Source organism: Rhinatrema bivittatum, chromosome 4 (assembly GCF_901001135.1).
Source record: "Rhinatrema bivittatum chromosome 4, aRhiBiv1.1, whole genome shotgun sequence".
Taxonomy (NCBI): domain Eukaryota; kingdom Metazoa; phylum Chordata; class Amphibia; order Gymnophiona; family Rhinatrematidae; genus Rhinatrema; species Rhinatrema bivittatum.
The window spans coordinates 132375471-132392538 of NC_042618.1; the positions used below are offsets into that span (position 1 = coordinate 132375471).

General features: G+C 45.3%; 1 protein-coding gene across 2 annotated transcripts in view; it reads left to right on the forward strand.

The window, feature by feature from the left end:
* Positions 1-17068, forward strand: part of PLEKHH1 (pleckstrin homology, MyTH4 and FERM domain containing H1) — a 302331-nt gene that overhangs the window by 199959 nt on the left and 85304 nt on the right. For both annotated transcript variants that reach the window (XM_029598848.1, XM_029598847.1), the window contains exons 14-16: positions 6332-6490; positions 10000-10080; positions 10923-11102. In XM_029598848.1, the coding sequence (XP_029454708.1) occupies positions 6332-6490; positions 10000-10080; positions 10923-11102 (420 nt within the window). The remainder of the gene's footprint in view (positions 1-6331; positions 6491-9999; positions 10081-10922; positions 11103-17068) is intronic.

Consider the following 17068-nt stretch of genomic DNA (forward strand, 5'->3'; position numbering starts at 1 on the left):
GGTGACTTTTCTTGTAGTACTAGGTTATTTCAACTTAAAAAAAAATTACAATATTTACAAACGTGGCATTACAATATATTTTGACTTTCAAACTTGGTCATGGTCTGGACCTTCCCTTCAGACTGAAAGCACAATATTTCTGTAACGTCTTTCACTAACTTGATAAGCAAGATTCATAAAATAAAGTAACTCAGGCCTCATAGATCTTTAACAAGGCAATATAAATACCATTGTTGTATGATTAAATTTATTTATCTTAGTTGAAAGTTATTAATGTTATAAGATTGTTATTTTAATCATTTTCACTAACCTGATTGTTACTGTAATTTTTCTGGTATTTTGTTTGTTGTAACTTACCTTGGACACAATTTGTGGACAGGTGTGAGCTAAATAAAGATGTTTGTTATGATCTCTGGAGGTAAAAAAATCAAAATAATCAACATTTATGTATTTAAATCATTTATTAATCACCTAACTGATATAACCTTTCTAGGCAATGTACAACATAAATTCAACAATGCTTTTACACTAGTTAAAATACAATGAACACATCAATAGAAAAGACGAAAACAAGCTTTTCTTATCAATATTTACTTCTTAAGTATTACTCATAAGGCAAGTTTTTAAAACCAAGCAAATGACATCCAACACAAATACCTCTTTCTTAGCGTGTAGACAGATGAACTCAGGACTCCTGCCAGCAGATGGAGATGGAGAAAGTTGACATCACAGTATATATAACCCTCCAGTGACCCCAGCCTTCCAGTATTCTCCGTCTCCAGCAGATGGTGGATATGCATGTTCTTATGGGGATTGCTTTGAGCTTTTTGAAAGAAGAAATTTGAAATTCTAAATTCAGGAAAAGAAAGCCCTGCTCTCCTGCAGTGACACCTAAAGGTTCCTCCCCCAGTTGAGAATTCCTGAGGTGATTTCCATGGCCCCTCAGAGGTGTGCCTTGGTCCAGTAGCTGGGTTTCCTGGCGTGGACTTAGCTGCTAGTTAAGCTGAAAGGTAGCGGGTGCAGGAGGCTGAGCGCAATGGTGACAGCAGATGCCCTCTTCCCCCGCAGCCAGAGACCATCTCTGCACTCAGCCAGTAAGTGTGAGCTCAGGTAAGGTTTAAAAAAAAAGAAGAAAGTTTTACTTGAATCAGAGACAATTAAAGGAGTTTCAGGACTTCCTCCGGTCTCCATTCTTGGTGCGTCATGCTGATGTTTGTTCCCGCTCCTGTTGGGTTTGGGGAGCTGGGCAGCCTGTCGGGTTGAGCAACCCCTGGTGGGCTAGGCCCCGCTCCGAGCCTTTTTTCTTGCATGCCATGGGGTAGGCTGCAGTAGCTATTTTTGCACGCTTTTGTGCATGTTCTACTGCCCTCTATAGGCCGTCGGGGTGTGCAATGTGTCAGCTCTGTGCACGCGTTGTGCACTTGGTTTTTGGACGCAGTTTTTACACACACAAACTTTTTCACGTGCTTAACTTGGCACACAGGTTGTGCATATCCATTGCTGCGCTTTCTTCTAGGCGCATTTTTTTGAGCGCATTTCATTTTTGAGCGCGAGCCGTTCCGACGCATGTTTATTGCAGCGATGGTGCCGGTAAGCAAGAAGCCTAAGCGTCTTCCTATTTGTGTTGCCTGTCATATTAGGGCTTCTCAGCCTGACCTGGCTTCTAACCTGTATCAGCACTGCTCAGATGCTCAGGGAGCGTTGTCTTCCTCGGATTTTGCTAAGCCTGGCTCTTCACATTCTGATGATAGGTTGGTCACTGTGGGACCAGCTCCAGCTCCTCCTAGGCTTGGTCTGGACCTGGCTGCTTTTTTCTTGGGTGGAATTTTTTCAAGGCTTACAAGCCTTTCTTCAGGTACAGTCCTGCCCTTCCCCCTTTTCTGTCCAGTCGGACCCTCAGCCGGTGGCTTTTCCCTCTGCCAGTCCTATGCTTAAGTGCCAGGGCTCACCTTGGATCCCTGCGGGTGTTTCCAACAGGAATCTGGATGGCACTAATGATGAGGTTGATCCCGATTCCCTGAAAGATAGGGAAATTCCTCCAAAGCTGGAACCGCATCGAACCATGTTGTAGTTCTTTCATAGAGATGAACTGCAGGCCCTGATTTCCTAGAACTTGAAACAGCTGGGTATTCCTCGTTCAGATGCTATATCAGAACCAAGGAAGAATCCCATTTTGGTTTCCTTATGGAAACCTGGTGATGGATGCCATCCAGGAATTGATTGATCTGGAATGGGATGCCAGAGAGGCAAATTTTAAAGGGGGTCGGACATTGGAAGGCCTGTACCCCCTGGATCCGGCTGTGAGAGAGCATTTGCATTTTCTCAGAGTGGATGCTCTGGTATGTGCCGTGTCCCCATAGATGGAGGAGAGGCCTTGAAGGATGCACATGATAGAAGGATTGAGGATATTCTTAAGCAAGCCTTTGAAGCAGTAGCGATAAATTTACAGATTGCCACCTGATGCGCCCTCGTGATGAGATCTTGTCTGCTTCTCTCTCAGGAGGTTGATGAGTCTGGAGGGAATTCCAGAGCAGTTATGGAGCCTGCTGCTGCCTTTTTACCAGACATAGGCTGTGATTTGGTCTGGACCTCGGCCAGAGGAGTGGCTTCAGTGATAGCAGCCAGGCATCAACTCTGGTTGCGAAATTGGTCAGCTGACACAGCTTCCAAAGCCAATCTTACCAAGATGCCCTTTAAAGGCTCACTCTTGTTTGGGAGCAAATTGGAGAAACTGGCTAATAAGTGGGGGCGAGTCTCCGGTGCCTCGGTTGCTGGAGGATAAGAAACAGTTACAGCGCCCCTTTGGTATGAGGGTTTGTTTCCAGGGTTCCAGACATTTTCGTCTCTACAGACAGATGACCTTTCAGCGGACACAGCCTTTTGATAGATTTCAGCCCTTTCGTCCCTGGCAGCCCAAGAGAGGAGCAAGCTTGGGTGGTGGACCTTCCCGAGCTTTCTAGTGAAGGTTTGCTTACCCACCTTCCGTAACAGGAAATAGGGGATGTCTCTCCCTCTTTTATCAGAGGTGGGTCAAGATCACATTGGACCAGTGGGTCCTGGAGGTGATACTTGAAAGGTATGCACTGGAATTTCGCAGTATTCCTTGGGACATGTTCATGGTGTCCCCTTGCTCCTCAGACTGAGGGCTGTGGTTCCAGTGCCCATGTCTCAAGAAAGAATGAGGCAATATTCAATTTATTTTGTTGTGCCCAAGAAGGAGGGCTCCTTTCACTCCATCTTGGATCTCAAGAGGGTCAACCATCACTTGAAGGTGACTCATTTTCGAATGAAAACCTTATGCTCTGTAATAATGGCGGTGAAGTCGGAGGAATTTCTGACCTCCTTGGATCTGTCAGAGGCTTACCTTCATTTTCCCATCCAATTGGAACACCAACACTTTCTATTTTTGCGGTGTTGGGGCACCATTATCAGTTTTGGGCACTGCCTTTTGGTCTAGCCACCGCTCCCAGAACATTTTCCAAGATTATGGTGGTGGTAGTGGCGGCCTTGGGAAAAGAAGGAATCCTGGTGCACTCATATTTGGACAACTGGATGATTTCAGCCAAGTCTCAGGAAGAGAACTGCCTGGTAACACACAGGGTGATCTCCTTATTGCAGGAGCTCGGTTGGGTGGTGAACCTGTCTAACAGCAGTCTTCAACCATCCCAGTCATTAGAGTATCTGGTTGTCCAGTTCAACACGGGACAGGACAGAGTTTTCCTACCGGAAGTTCAGATCCAGAGATTGATGTCTCAAGTGCATCAGTTGATGAACATCATACGCCCAATGGTGTGGTTTTAACCTACAGGTATTCGGCTTGATGGCAGCTACCCTGGAAGTGGTGCTGTGGGAAAGGGTGTATATGCGTCCTCTTCAGCTCTCTTTGCTATCTGGTTGGAACCCACTGTCTCAAGATTATGTGGTTCAGCTCAACTTGCCGCTGGAAATCTGCTCCTGCCTCCAGTGGTGGTTGCAGGAGGATCATCTGAGAAAGGGAGTTCCCTTATGCTCTCCGACCTGGTTGGTACACACAACAGATGTGAGTCTCCATGGTTGGGAGGCTCACTGTCTGGAGTTAATGGCCCAGGGGTGCTGGAATGCTGAAGAGTCGTGCTGGAACATCAGTCGCCTGAAGGCCCGGGCATGCTTGCAGTTCAGCCACAGGCTGCAGAATCAAGTGGTTTACGTGATGTCGGACAACGTGACAATGGTAGCCTATATCAATCGCCAAGTAGGAACCAAGAGCTAGCAAGTATCGCAGGAAATAGACCAGCTGATGGAATGGGCGGAAGGACTTCTGCAGATGATCTCAGCCTCTCACATTGAAGGAAAAGCCAACATAAGAGCGGACTTTCTCAGCAGGGAGAATTTAGACTCAGGTAAGTGGGTGTTGTCAGCCGAGGCGTTTCAGCTGATTGTGGATTGCTGGGGCCTTCCATTCCTAGACCTGCTGGTGACTTCCCGAAATGCAAAGGTTCCTCACTTCTACAGTCACAGGAGAGATCCATGGTCCCTGGGAATAGATGCTTTCGTACAGGTCTGGCCAGAATTCTTTATGCTTTTCCGCCATGGGCAGGATATTTCACAAGATTGGAGGCCACAGGAGGCTAGTACTCCTGATGGCCAGGTATCTGTGGTATGCGTATTTACGACGACTCCTGGTGGAGGCCCCCCTTCATCTTCCATCGCACAGGATCTGCTTCAGCAGGGACCGGTTCTTCATGAAGATCCAACTCAATTCTGTCTTACGGATTGGCCCCTGAGAGGGCTCACCTATTAAAGTGTGGTTATTCCTCTGCGGTGATTGCCACTTTACTCCGTGCTCGCAAGTTCTCCACTTCCTTGGCTTATGTGCGGATTTGGAGAGTTTTTGAGGCCCAGTGTGAGGAATGCAGTGTTCTTCCTCATTCAGTTAAGATCCCTCTCATTCTGGATTTTTTGCAAGATGTATTGAATAAAGGCTTGGCCCTTAATTCTTTGAAGGTGCAGGTTGTGGCTCTTGCCTGTTTCAGAGGCCTGGTGAATGGTGTTACCTTGATGTCTCATCCTGATGTGGCCCATTTTTTGAAGGGAGTGAAGCACCTTAGGCCTCCCTTGAGGTTACCAGTTCCATTGTGGAGTCTTAATTTGGTGCTGGACTTTTTGGCGGGCCATATGTTCCGACCACTGCATAGCCTTTCCTTATAGGTGTTGACTTTGAAGACTGTATTCCTGGTAACTATATATTCTGCACATCGGATTTCTGAGTTGCAGGTCTTGTCTTACCAGGAGCTGTTCCTTCGGGTGACTCTGGGGGCATTACAGCTGCGTACTGTTCCATCCTTCTTGTCCAAAGTAGTCTCAGACTTTCATTTGAATCAGACCATCTCCTTGCCTTCCCTGGATAAGGTCAGGGATGCGAAGGAGTTTCGCCTTGGATGTTAAGTGTCTTGTTGTGCAGTATCTGGAGGTCTCTGAGTCTTTTCAAAAGAAGGATCACCTGTTTGTTCTCCATGGCGGGAATAAGCAGGGCGCTCTAGCTTTGCATAGCTCGTTGAATTAAGGAGGTGGTCACGGCTGCATATGTGGATGCTGGAAAGCCATTGCCTACTCAGGTTAGGGCTCATTCCCCTAGTGCTCAGGCAGTGTCATGGGTGGAGGTTAGTCTGTTATCTCCCGTCGATATCTGCCGAGCTGCAACTTTTTCCAGGTTTTATTGTCTAGATGTGCAGGCCCGGGAGGATGCAGCCTTTGCACATGCGGTGTTGACTGGACCGCAGGCAGTCTCCTACCCTGATGGGGAGTAGCTTTGGTACATCCCACTGGTCCTGAGTCCATCTGTCTACACAATAGGAAATAGAGAAATTTCTTACCTGATAATTTCGTTTTCTTTAGTGTAGACAGATGGACTCAGCTTCCCGCCCTCGGTTGCCACAAGCTTGTGTCAATAGTCATCCTATAGGGCTCTAGGTCCAAGGGATTACTGGTAAGTGTTCATCCAGTCCCTAGTTTGTGGTACTAGAATCTTATGTGAGTTCAGTGTTTATGGTTGGTTGAATACATTTCTGGTTATCTGTTTTTAATCAAGTTTTTTGCTAGTCTGTCCACAGTTGCTTTTGAAGAGAATACTGGCACGCTGGGGTCACTGCAGGGTTATATATACTGTGACGTCAGTTGTTCCATCTCCATCTGCTGCCAGGGGAGCATAAACCCACTGGTCCTGAGTCCATCTGTCTACATTAAGGAAAACGAAATTATCAGGTAAGTAATTTCTCCATTTTCTATGCCATCTTTGGTTTTGGTTGTGAAAAGTAAAGGACATTTTTCCCTTTCACCTTTCACTTCGTCACAGCTGCTCACCGAAAAGAAGACGTATTACCTGACTGCAGATTCTCCCAATATACTAGAGGAATGGATCCGGGTCCTTCAGAACATCCTCAAGGTGCAAGCGGCCAGTTCTGTCATTACTCAAAGTGATGCGAAACCCACAGTGAAAGGCTGGTTAACAAAGGTATGTGGGGTTTCAGCCCATGGACCATGATCTAAGCTACAAACTGGAACCTTTCCAGTAATTTCCTGTCTTTTGGGTTCACAGGCCAGGTGTCCCATTTGTCCCAGTGCAGTAGGTTCAAAATGAGGAGAGGATAAGATTTATCACCTAAAGATTTGTTTAAATAAGATCCAAAATTACTGTGAGGAACTCATTTCAGCCACAAGATTCATTCAGAGTTAAGCAATGACATTATTTAGGTTTGGGAGGCAAAATGATGGTAATGGTGCCTGAGTAGCTGTCATTGGAGACAGTGCCATACCAAAAATGTACTAATATTTAATAAACCAACTGGTTGAGGTGCAAAAACTTTTTATTCATGTTCTGGAGAGCTTTCGAAGCCATTTACCTAAGGGCCTCATTTTCTAAAGTATCGCAGGCCTGCGATACTTTAGAAAATTGCGCTACTGGGGGGAGGTCCTGTGCTAGCCAGCAGCGATCGCACTGCCGCGGTGCGATCGCTGCCGGCATCGCGCCCAATAACTACACCATAGAAGGTGTAGTTATTGGGAGCAAAATAGGCAACGAAAATAGGCCGTCATCGCGGAGTCGGCCCCGGTGACGCCACGACTCCTCCTCTTCCGGGGCCGACTCCGCCCCGATTTCAGTAGCGCAGGCCTGCGCTACTTTCGCTAGCTATCGCAGGCTTGCGCTAACAGCGCAAGCCTGCAATAGCTTTGGAAAATGAGGCCCTAAAACAACATGGCTGATAACTGGCCTCTTTTTCCCAGCTAAAAGTACCCATGGGTTCGGGCCACATTTCAGATTTTGGCACTCATAGGCAGAGTGCCACAGTGGCATCTCTTTGAAGCTGTGTCAGTGTATGACCCTAAAGCAAGCAAAATCAGACTTCTCTTTGGTCTTATATGTTTGGCACCTTAAATATTTTATTTATTTATTTATTTATTTTAATTCTTTTAATATACCGATGCTCAAGACCAGGTCTTATCGTACCGGTTTACAATAAACTAGGGGATAATCCAGTTAACATTGAAAGCGAAAATTTTGCACCCTAGACAGTCTTCTCTGTGGCCTGTGCCTAAATCCAGGCTTTGCATGGCACTCCTCCTTTTAGCTGGGTTAAAAAGAAGCATTCCCATAGGCATGTTTAGATTGAGGAATGAAACAGCACGTGCACATGCAGTTTTTAAAATTGTATATGCTATCTTTCCCTGCTCAACTGCCAGCACAAATAGCCAAGTTTTTTTAATGCCCATACTTTGCAGCTAATGATTTTTTTTAAAGAGAAATGTAACACGTGGTTTTCCTCTACAAACTGATGGCAAGGAATGGCAGGTTAAAAGTGCATATTCAGAACTGATCCTTTTGCATTCATGCACACAAGCATGATTGTGGTTCTGGGGATTAACTTTCTCAACTTATTTGACTCCTCAGTAAGCATACATGAATGGTTTTGAATTAAATTTAAACCCCATCCAAATCCTGGGGTGAGAGGGAGTCAGGGCTCTTGGATAATCCAAGATGAAATTGTAAAGGCTATAAAACACCTAGGATACATCTGAACCCTCATAATTGTATGTGAATCTACTTCAGATCTGTTTAACCTGGTCTGATTGGGAATAGTCATACATTTCAATTTACATACAATGATTTGCTCTGTCTTTGAATGTTTCAAATAATCTGTATCTGCAAAGATTCACATAAAAATCAATAAAATTAAATGCAGACTTTTAAAAAATGAAAAAGAACAGATTTGAAGCAGTTAGAAGCTGCACATGGTTATCTGAGTACATTTAAATTATATATCCATGGATCCAAACTTGGAACTCGGTTTATCCATTCCTAATCCTTGGGTAGCTGACTTCAGACTGGACAGGTCGTATAGTCTTTCTGCCATCATGTTTCTATATTTATCAGATATTTTTAATTAGAAAACAGACCAAAATCCATATAACATGACAGATACTAAAGTACAACCTATCATGGAACATCCATGAGCAGTAGAGGCCTGGAGAACATTTCAACACCAGAATTCATAGATTTATGGTGACTTAAATTCCTCATGGTTCCAATATCTTCTTGCTATGGTATCCTTGCTCCCTTCTTCTCAATCATCTTTCTCCTATATTGCTTCTTCACAGTTTAAGCAGCAGTTAGTACCACTGTTGGTTTGGTAATCTGAGTTTCAAGAACATCAAAGTCAATTGGATTTACCCAGCCACAATTTTCGATAGAACAAATTGCAAGCAAATAATTTCTGAACTAAACCTCTGTGAAGAATTGGGTGTTTCATGGTTCAGGTGTCTATGACACAGTAATGCAACTGTGATATTTTGGACAAATGAATGCATCCCTGAAAAAAAATGCCATGGTGGGCTGGTTCGTTAGCTTGGCAGCAGGTGGAGGTAAAAGATGGCCTCTGCTGATGCACTGGTGACAATATAGGGCTCTTTCTCAGAAGACATTTCCATCCGGTGGAATATAAATCAAATTAATAATAATAATAATAATAATAATTTGAATGGGGTTTGATGGGAAAAGAGAGAGTACAATTGTGTAGATACAAATAGAAGTAGTAGTAGTTTGGAGTATATTTTGGCACAGCTGCAACATGCCACTATATATTCCACAGGTAAATGTGTTTACCTGTGCAAATATGCCTTCTGAAAATTCCTCTCCCAACTCTGGGTGAAAGTGCTCATTCTGGCCATAGCAGTGCATGTTTCCTCTTGGGGGAAAAAGAGCCAAGGCCGAGTGGCACCAGGACAGTACCAAGACCATCTTCACAAAGCATGCATGAGGAGTTTGATTTTAACTCCCCTATGTGTACACATATAAGGGCTAATTTTTAGAGCACTTTATGTCCATAAAACCTTATTTTATGCGCATACATTTTGCTTTGAAAATCATATGAGGGGATTCTATGGGTAAAAATATGTGCGAAGCCTGATTTCACGTTCACCCACCTTCCAAGTAGGCAACAGCATTCAAGGTGTGGGGAGGAAGTGGAGTCGAGGCAGAGAGAGGATTTCCACACTTGCTTTAAATATTCAGAAGTATGCATATGTCTGCGTACAAGAAGTTACATCTTGCTGCAAGCAGGATGTAACTTTCTGTGCCTAAGTCTGTACGTGGAACTGCCAAACTTTCAGATTTTCAAAATAGACGTTTGCAAAAGTCCATTTTGAAAATCTAAGCTAAAATCTGTGGGTACTTGATTTTAGCCAAGTGTGAGCTATTTGTAAATAACCCTCATAGAGGTAATCTTCTTAATGCCTGTGGGCAGGAGACTTCTGTGTGTGTGTGCACGCACTTTTATATGCATACAGATAGAGAGAGAAGCTGCTGTTAATATCAAGAACACCCTTTGCTCTGAAGTATTCCAAGACTTTAAGGCTGTAGAAGTTGTTTTTGGAATAAGTTGCTGAAACCCTTCCCTTCTTTGAGGTCTGACTCAAACTAATACATTGCATTTTCATTCTGTTGTGTTTTTATTCATTTTTTTGCAGGTGAAACATGGACACTCCAAACTAGTGTGGTGCGCTCTGCTGGGGAAAATGTTCTACTACTATCGAAGTCAAGAAGACAAGGTGAATCCACTTTTTGCCCTAGATGTATCTTGTAATCTTTACAGTTTTCTGATTTTTACAAAGGATAGTTTTCCATTTCATCATTTATGTGCCTTCCTGCTGAAAGGAAAAATGATGTGGTCATTTTCTGTTTCCTTTGAATTATTCACCTTTCATGCAAAGAATCCCATCTGTCTAATTCCACACACACACACACACACACACGAGCAGTGTCTCTGTGTTCTTATGTCTCTTTGAAAAGCAATAGCCACTGAACCGACATCAAGCCAAAAGTATAGAAAAGGGATTTTCAGTGAAAGTTATGAGCTTTCAGAAGACCCATATCCAGCCCCATGGCTGCATTGACACCAATCAATAAACAGTCATTTGGGGTATAATTTTCACACTCCCCTCAGAGATTGCAGGCCTGCGGTTGCTTTGTAGCACTTGCATGTGAATTTGGGCTGAGTGCTGACACCACAAGTACAAAGTGCTCTCAGGGTAAAAATAATTGAGAAGATTTCAAAAGGAAATCCCTGAGTGTGTTTTGTTACTTCCATGTCTGGCCCTGTCCCTGTCATAGCGCAGTCATGCTTTTGGGAGGGAAGACAATTTTCACAAGCCATTTTTATGCTGGTAAACACATTTTTTACCCATGGAAATTTTTCAAAATTGGCTTTTTGCGGACAGGATTTGCTGATATTTGGGTACTAAGGACCCTTCTCAGGCAAAGACAATGATCCAAATATTCGGTGGTATCTGTATTTCATTTTAGTCTGCTATAGCACTGACATCGGAAATAACTATGCACAATGGCATCCACCTGGGATGGGAAACCAGTTTTGCATTTGTTTTCTTCTTAGTGCCCACTGGGACACCTAAAAGTTCGAGAAGCAAAAGTGGAGGAGGTGGACCGCTCCTGCGATTCGGACGAGGATTATGAAGCAGGGGGCCGTGGATTCCTCTCATCTCATTACACACTTGTTATTCACCCTGCAGACCAGAGTCCCACCTACTTGTTGATTGGCACCAAGCATGAAAAAGTAAGCAACAGAAAACTCTCTTACCCTGGTACAAGACTAACGAGAACATGGAGCTTGTTTTGATGTTGCTTTGTAGTTCAAGGTAACAAGAAACCTGTGCAAGTTACCAAAGTGATGAAATTTTAGACCAGTGGTTCCCAACCCTGTCCTGGGGACCCCCCAGCCAGGATATCCACAATGAATATGCATGAGAGAAAATTTGTTATGCAGGCAGTGCATGCACATTTTCTGTCATGCATATTCATTGTGGATATCTTGAAAACACAACTGGCTGGGGGGTCCCCAGGACAGGGTTGGGAACCACTGTTTTAGACAATGCTGGGAAGCAGCTGGCTGTCGTGGTACATGTGGGCACCAATGACATAGGAAAATGTGGGAGGGAGGTTCTGGAAGCCAAATTTAGGCTCTTAGGTAGAAAGCTGAAATCCAGAACCTCCAGGGTAGCATTCTCTGAAATGTTCCCTGTTCCAAGTGCAGGTCCCCAGAGGCAGACAGAGCTCGGGAGTCTCAATGCATGGATGAGACAATGGTGCAAGGAAGAGGGATTCAGTTTTGTAAGAACTGGGGAACCTTTTGGAGAAAGAGGAGTCTTTTCCGAAGGGATGGGCTCCACCTTAAGCAAGGTGGAACCAGGCTGCCGGCGCTAACCTTTAAAAAGGAGATAGAGCAGCTTTTAAACTAGAACAAAGGGGAAAGCCAACAGTCACTCAGCAGCGCATGGTTCGGAGGGAGATATCTTCAAAGGATACTAATGAAGCATTAGAGATAGGGCATCCCAACAGAGAGGTTCCAATAATAAGAAAAGAAGTCCAAGTGCCTATAATTAAACACTCACCTGAGCTAAAAGATTCCAATTCATCCCTGTCAATTGAAAAACATAATGTAAATACAAACAAAAAACACACTTTGAAATGTTTGTATGCTAATGCCAGAAGTCTAAGAAGGGAGAATTAGAGTGTATAGCAGTGAATGATGACATAGACGTAATTGGCATCTCAGAGACATGGTGGAAAGAGGATAACCAATGGGATAGTGGTATACCAGGATACAAATTATATCACAATGACAGAGAGTAGCATCTTGGTGGCGGGATGGCACTTTATGTCTAGGATAGCATAGAATCCAACAGGATAAAGATCCTGCATGAGACTAAATGTACAATCAAATCTTTAAGAGTAGAAATGCCTTGTGTGTTGGGGAAGAGAATCGTGATAGGAGTATACTACCATCCACCTGGCCAAAATGGTGAGACGGACAATAAAATGTTAAGAGAAATTAGGGAAGCTAACCAAACTGGTAGTGCAGTAATAATGGGAGATTTTAGTTATCCCAATATTGTCTGGGAAGTGAAACATCAGGGCAAGCTAGAGAGATAAATTTCCTGATGGAATAAGAGACAGTTTTATGGAGCAATTAGTTCAGGAACCAGTGAGAGAGGGATCAATTTTAGATCTAATTCTCAGTGGAGCACAGGATTTGGTGAGAGAGGTATCGATGGTGGGGCCGCTTGGCAATAGGGATCATAATATGATCAAATTTGAATTAATGACTGGAAGGAGGACAGTAAGTAAATCCACGGTTCCAGCGCTAAACTTTCAAAAGGGAAACTTTGACAAAATGAGAAAAATAGTTAGAAAAAAACTGAAAGGTGCAGCTACAAAGGTAAAAAGTGTGCAAGACGTGTAGACATTGTTAAAAAAAAAAAAATACCATCCTAGAAGCACAGTCCAGATGTATTCCATGCATTAAGAAAGGTGCAAGGAAGGCAAAACGATTACCAGCATGGTTAAAAGGTGAGGTGAAAGAGGCTATTTTATCCAAAAGATCTTCATTCAAAAATTGGAAGAAGGATCCATAAGAAGAAAATAGGATAAAGCATAAGCATTGGCAAGTGAAATGTAAGACATTGATAAGGCAGGCTAAGAGAAAATTTGAAAAGAAGTTGGCCATAGAAGCAAAAACTCACAATAAAAACTTTAAAAAATATATCTGAAGCAGAAAGCCTGTAAGGGAGTCGGTTGGACCATTGGATGATCAAGGGGCTAATGGGGCACTTAGAGAAGATAAATCTATCGCGGAAAGATTAAACGATTGCTTTAGTGTTTATTGAAAAGGATATTAGAGAGATTCCCTTTCTGGAGAAGGTTTTCATGAGTGATGATTCAAATCAACTGAACCAAATCACGGTGAACCTAGAAGATGTAGGAGGCCTGATTGACAAACTGAAGAGTAGTAAATCACCTGGACTGGATGGTATACACCCCAGAGTTCTGAAAGAACTAAAAAATGAAATTTCAGACTTATTTCAATTAATTTGTAACCTATCATTAAAATCATCCGATGTACCTGAAGATTGGAAGATGGCCAATGTAACTCCTATATTTAAAAAGGGATCCAGGAGTGATCCAGGAAACTATAGACCGGTGAGCCTTACTTCAATGCCAGGAAAAATCATGGAAACTGTTATAAAGAATAAAATCACAAAACATTTAGATAGACATGGTTTGATGGGACACAGCCAATATGGATTTACCCAAGGGAAGTCTTGCCTCACAAATCTCCTACATTTTTTTGAAGGGGTGAATAAACATATGGACAAAGGTGAACCGGTAGAGGTGGTATATTTGGATTTTCAAAAGGCATTCGACAAAGTGCCATATGAGAGGCTTCTAAGAAAACTAAAAAGTCATGGGATAGGAGGCAATATCCTTTTGTGGATTGCAAGCTGGTTAAAAGACAGGAAACAGAGAGTAGGATTAAATGATCAGTTTTCACAGTGGAAAAAGGTAAACAGTGGAGTGCCTCAGGGATCTGTACTTGGATAGGTGCTTTTTAATATATTTATAAATGATCTGAAAAGGGGTACAATGAGTGAGGTGATCAAATTTGCGGATGACACAAAATTATGCAGAGTAGTTAAATCTCAAGTGGATTGTGATGAATTGCAGGAGCACTTTGCGAGACTGGAAGATTGGGCTTCCAAATGGCAGATGAAATTTAACATGGAGAAGTGCAAAGTGTTGCATATAGGGAAAAATAACCCTTGCTGTAGTTATAGGGAGGCTCGAGGCGACTGGCCGAGCCGCCCCCGTAACGGCGCGCCACCCGCGATGTGCGGCGGCCGTCGGGGGGGCGGGGAAGCACGGGGTGGTGGAGGGGCGGGTCATCGGGGGCGACAGGCGCGCCGCTGATGACGCGCCCCCCACAGGGCTCCGCGTCATCGGCGGGCGACAGCGGCGCGGGCCGATGACGCGGAGCCCCCCTTAAAGGGCCGCGAGGCGGGAGGGACGGCCCTTTTTCCTCCGCATCGGGGACACGGACGACACGCGCGATCGGCGATTCGGCCGGGCAGCGATCCGTTCGAGCGATTCGGGGGAGGCGAGTCGGAAGGCGGCGATTCGGGCGGCACGATCCGGCAGACGGCGATTCGGGCAGCGGCGATTCGTTGTCGGCGATTCGGAGGATAAGGACGCCCGGACGGAGTAACAAGCACGGCCGCACGGCCTAGAGGGGACCAGCCGGCGACCGAGCCACGAGGCCTTCGGGCCTAGCGAGACCAGGCGGCGACCGAGCCACGAGGAGCGTGAAGCAGGCACGAGTGAGCAGGAGAGGTCCCAGGGAGCAGAGAGGATCGGTAGGAGGAAGTGGCTGCGTGGAACCTCATAGGCAGCATGTCAACCCGCAGAACAGCGAGAGATTCGCCGAGGACCAAGACAGCAGGCGGAAGAAGGATGGCGACTAGATCCTCAGCACCTGCGAAAGACAAGGACAAGAGGGGAGCGCCCCCAAAAACCGCACCAGAAAGCGTACGTGGTGCAAAGAGAACAAGGGGAGCGGCCAACAAAGGGAGAAGAGGCACCGTTAGGTTAACGGACCAGAGAAGAAAGGAACGGCAAGCAACAAACATAGAGGAAGTGGAGGAAGTGGAAGCTGTGGAGCCAGCGTGTGGGGAGGCGACGGGAGAAGACACTCGTGATGGAAGAAGTGCGCACGAGACACAGGCAGGGCACGGGGGTGCCCGAGGACTCTCACCGCGCCCCGCCAACGGCCGGGATGAAGAATGGGGCGCATACAGGTGGAGTCACCCGAACTTCCAGAGCAGCGGGCCAAGGCCATGGGAGCAATGGGGATACAACAATCAAATGGAGCACCCGTGGCGGAATCAGGACAGCGCAGGATGGTATGAAGGCCCCATATCGGGATGGAGCGATCCAGGCCCGTACCGCGGATGGAGCCCGGCGAGACGACCATGGGAGTGCCCTCAGGCAGGATGGTCCAGTCAACAAGCCCGGTCTACATGGGGACCCTGGTCGGGGCCACCACGTGGGACATCACTGGAGCAGAGGGGCAATCAGGAGCCGGGGTCCGGTAGTAATACGGGGGCAAACGGATTAAGAGCGGACATGCCAATGCAGACTTCGGATGCTGTACCGACAGAGGGGCAGACTGTACGGAGTGGAGCCCAAGAGCAGCGACGTGACGAGGAACAACCATCCACTAGTCAAGCGGCACAGCAAGCACAGGCTGATCACGGCAGTGCGGGTGAGTGCGGGCACACAGAGGGGGATAACGGGCTTAAGACGATACCTCCAGAGGCAGGGCACACAGTGAATGAAAGTAACCAGGTCAGCAAAAAGAAGCGCAAGGCGAAGCGCAGGCGTAGGGCAAGCACCAGCTCTGATAGCTCCACAGGCTCATCATCCTCAGACTCAAGCTCAGATAGCGAACAGCATGCAACAAAAAAAGCAATAGATAAAGAGGCAAGGGGGCCACCGGCACTCACAACATTGTCGGAGCTATGGGAGGAAGTGCCCAAACAGCTGAGGAAGAAAATATGCAAGAGAAAGTATATTGATATATTCAGCATTCTTCAAGGGCGACGAAAATCTGGCGAGAGAAAGAAGTCGAAAGACTCATCCACAACAAAGGATAAGGAACTCAGAATACCCAAGAACATAATCAACTGGACGAAGGCATTCCTATATATGACTAGCGTAGTTGGGCGGAAGGACCCGTCGCAATACGGGCCCATGTTAACATACGCAGTACACATTATGAGAATATACCAACAACACGAGGGCTGGTCATGGTTGAACTATGACGAGAAGTTCCGTGACAAAATGGAGGAGAACCAGCACATGACTTGGGGGACGCAGGATGTCAGCCTCTGGATCGAGCACATGACACGCAAGTCATCCGATCAAGGAATGAGAGCAAGGAGTGCAAGAAGGACATCACCATATAGGCAGGCTACAAGACAGACATCGACGCATGATAACACCTGTTGGCGATTCAACAAAGCCGTATGCTCATTCCAAGATTGCAAATTCAAACATGTTTGCACTAATGAACAGCTCACTAAGGATCTCAAAAATATAGATCTATCCAACCCCAACACAGCAGTGCTCTCCTGGCACAAGATCACAGAAGATGTAGCAAATAAGCTCTGCCCATCTATCTCGAAAAGAATTAACCCCACAAAAAAAGGAAATCAACCTTGGTTCACCCAGGAACTCAAACAGTTAAAACAAGAACTACGTCACAAAGAAAACAAATGGCGTAAAGCCCCTTCCCCCTCCACGCTTTCATCATACAGAGGAACCTTACATTATTACAGGTCATCAATTTTAAAAGCTAAAAAAGTTTTTTACGCAAATAAAATCCATGACTTCCAATATGATGCGAAGGCTCTCTTCTCATATGTGTCTCAAATTACAAAGTCACTACCACCACCGATCCCAGACAAACAAGCTCAATCCAAGGCAAATGAGCTAGCCATATTCTTTCAGCAGAAGATATCAAACACGATCTCCCTCCTCCCACCCAATACCAACACCCTCGTTTCATTTACCAATACCCATATGCTTAAGGAAGCCAAATTAGAAAACTTCGAATTAACTTCATCTAAAGAGATCGAATCCATTCTCAAGAAGCAGAAACCATCCAGCCATCCCACAGACAACCTA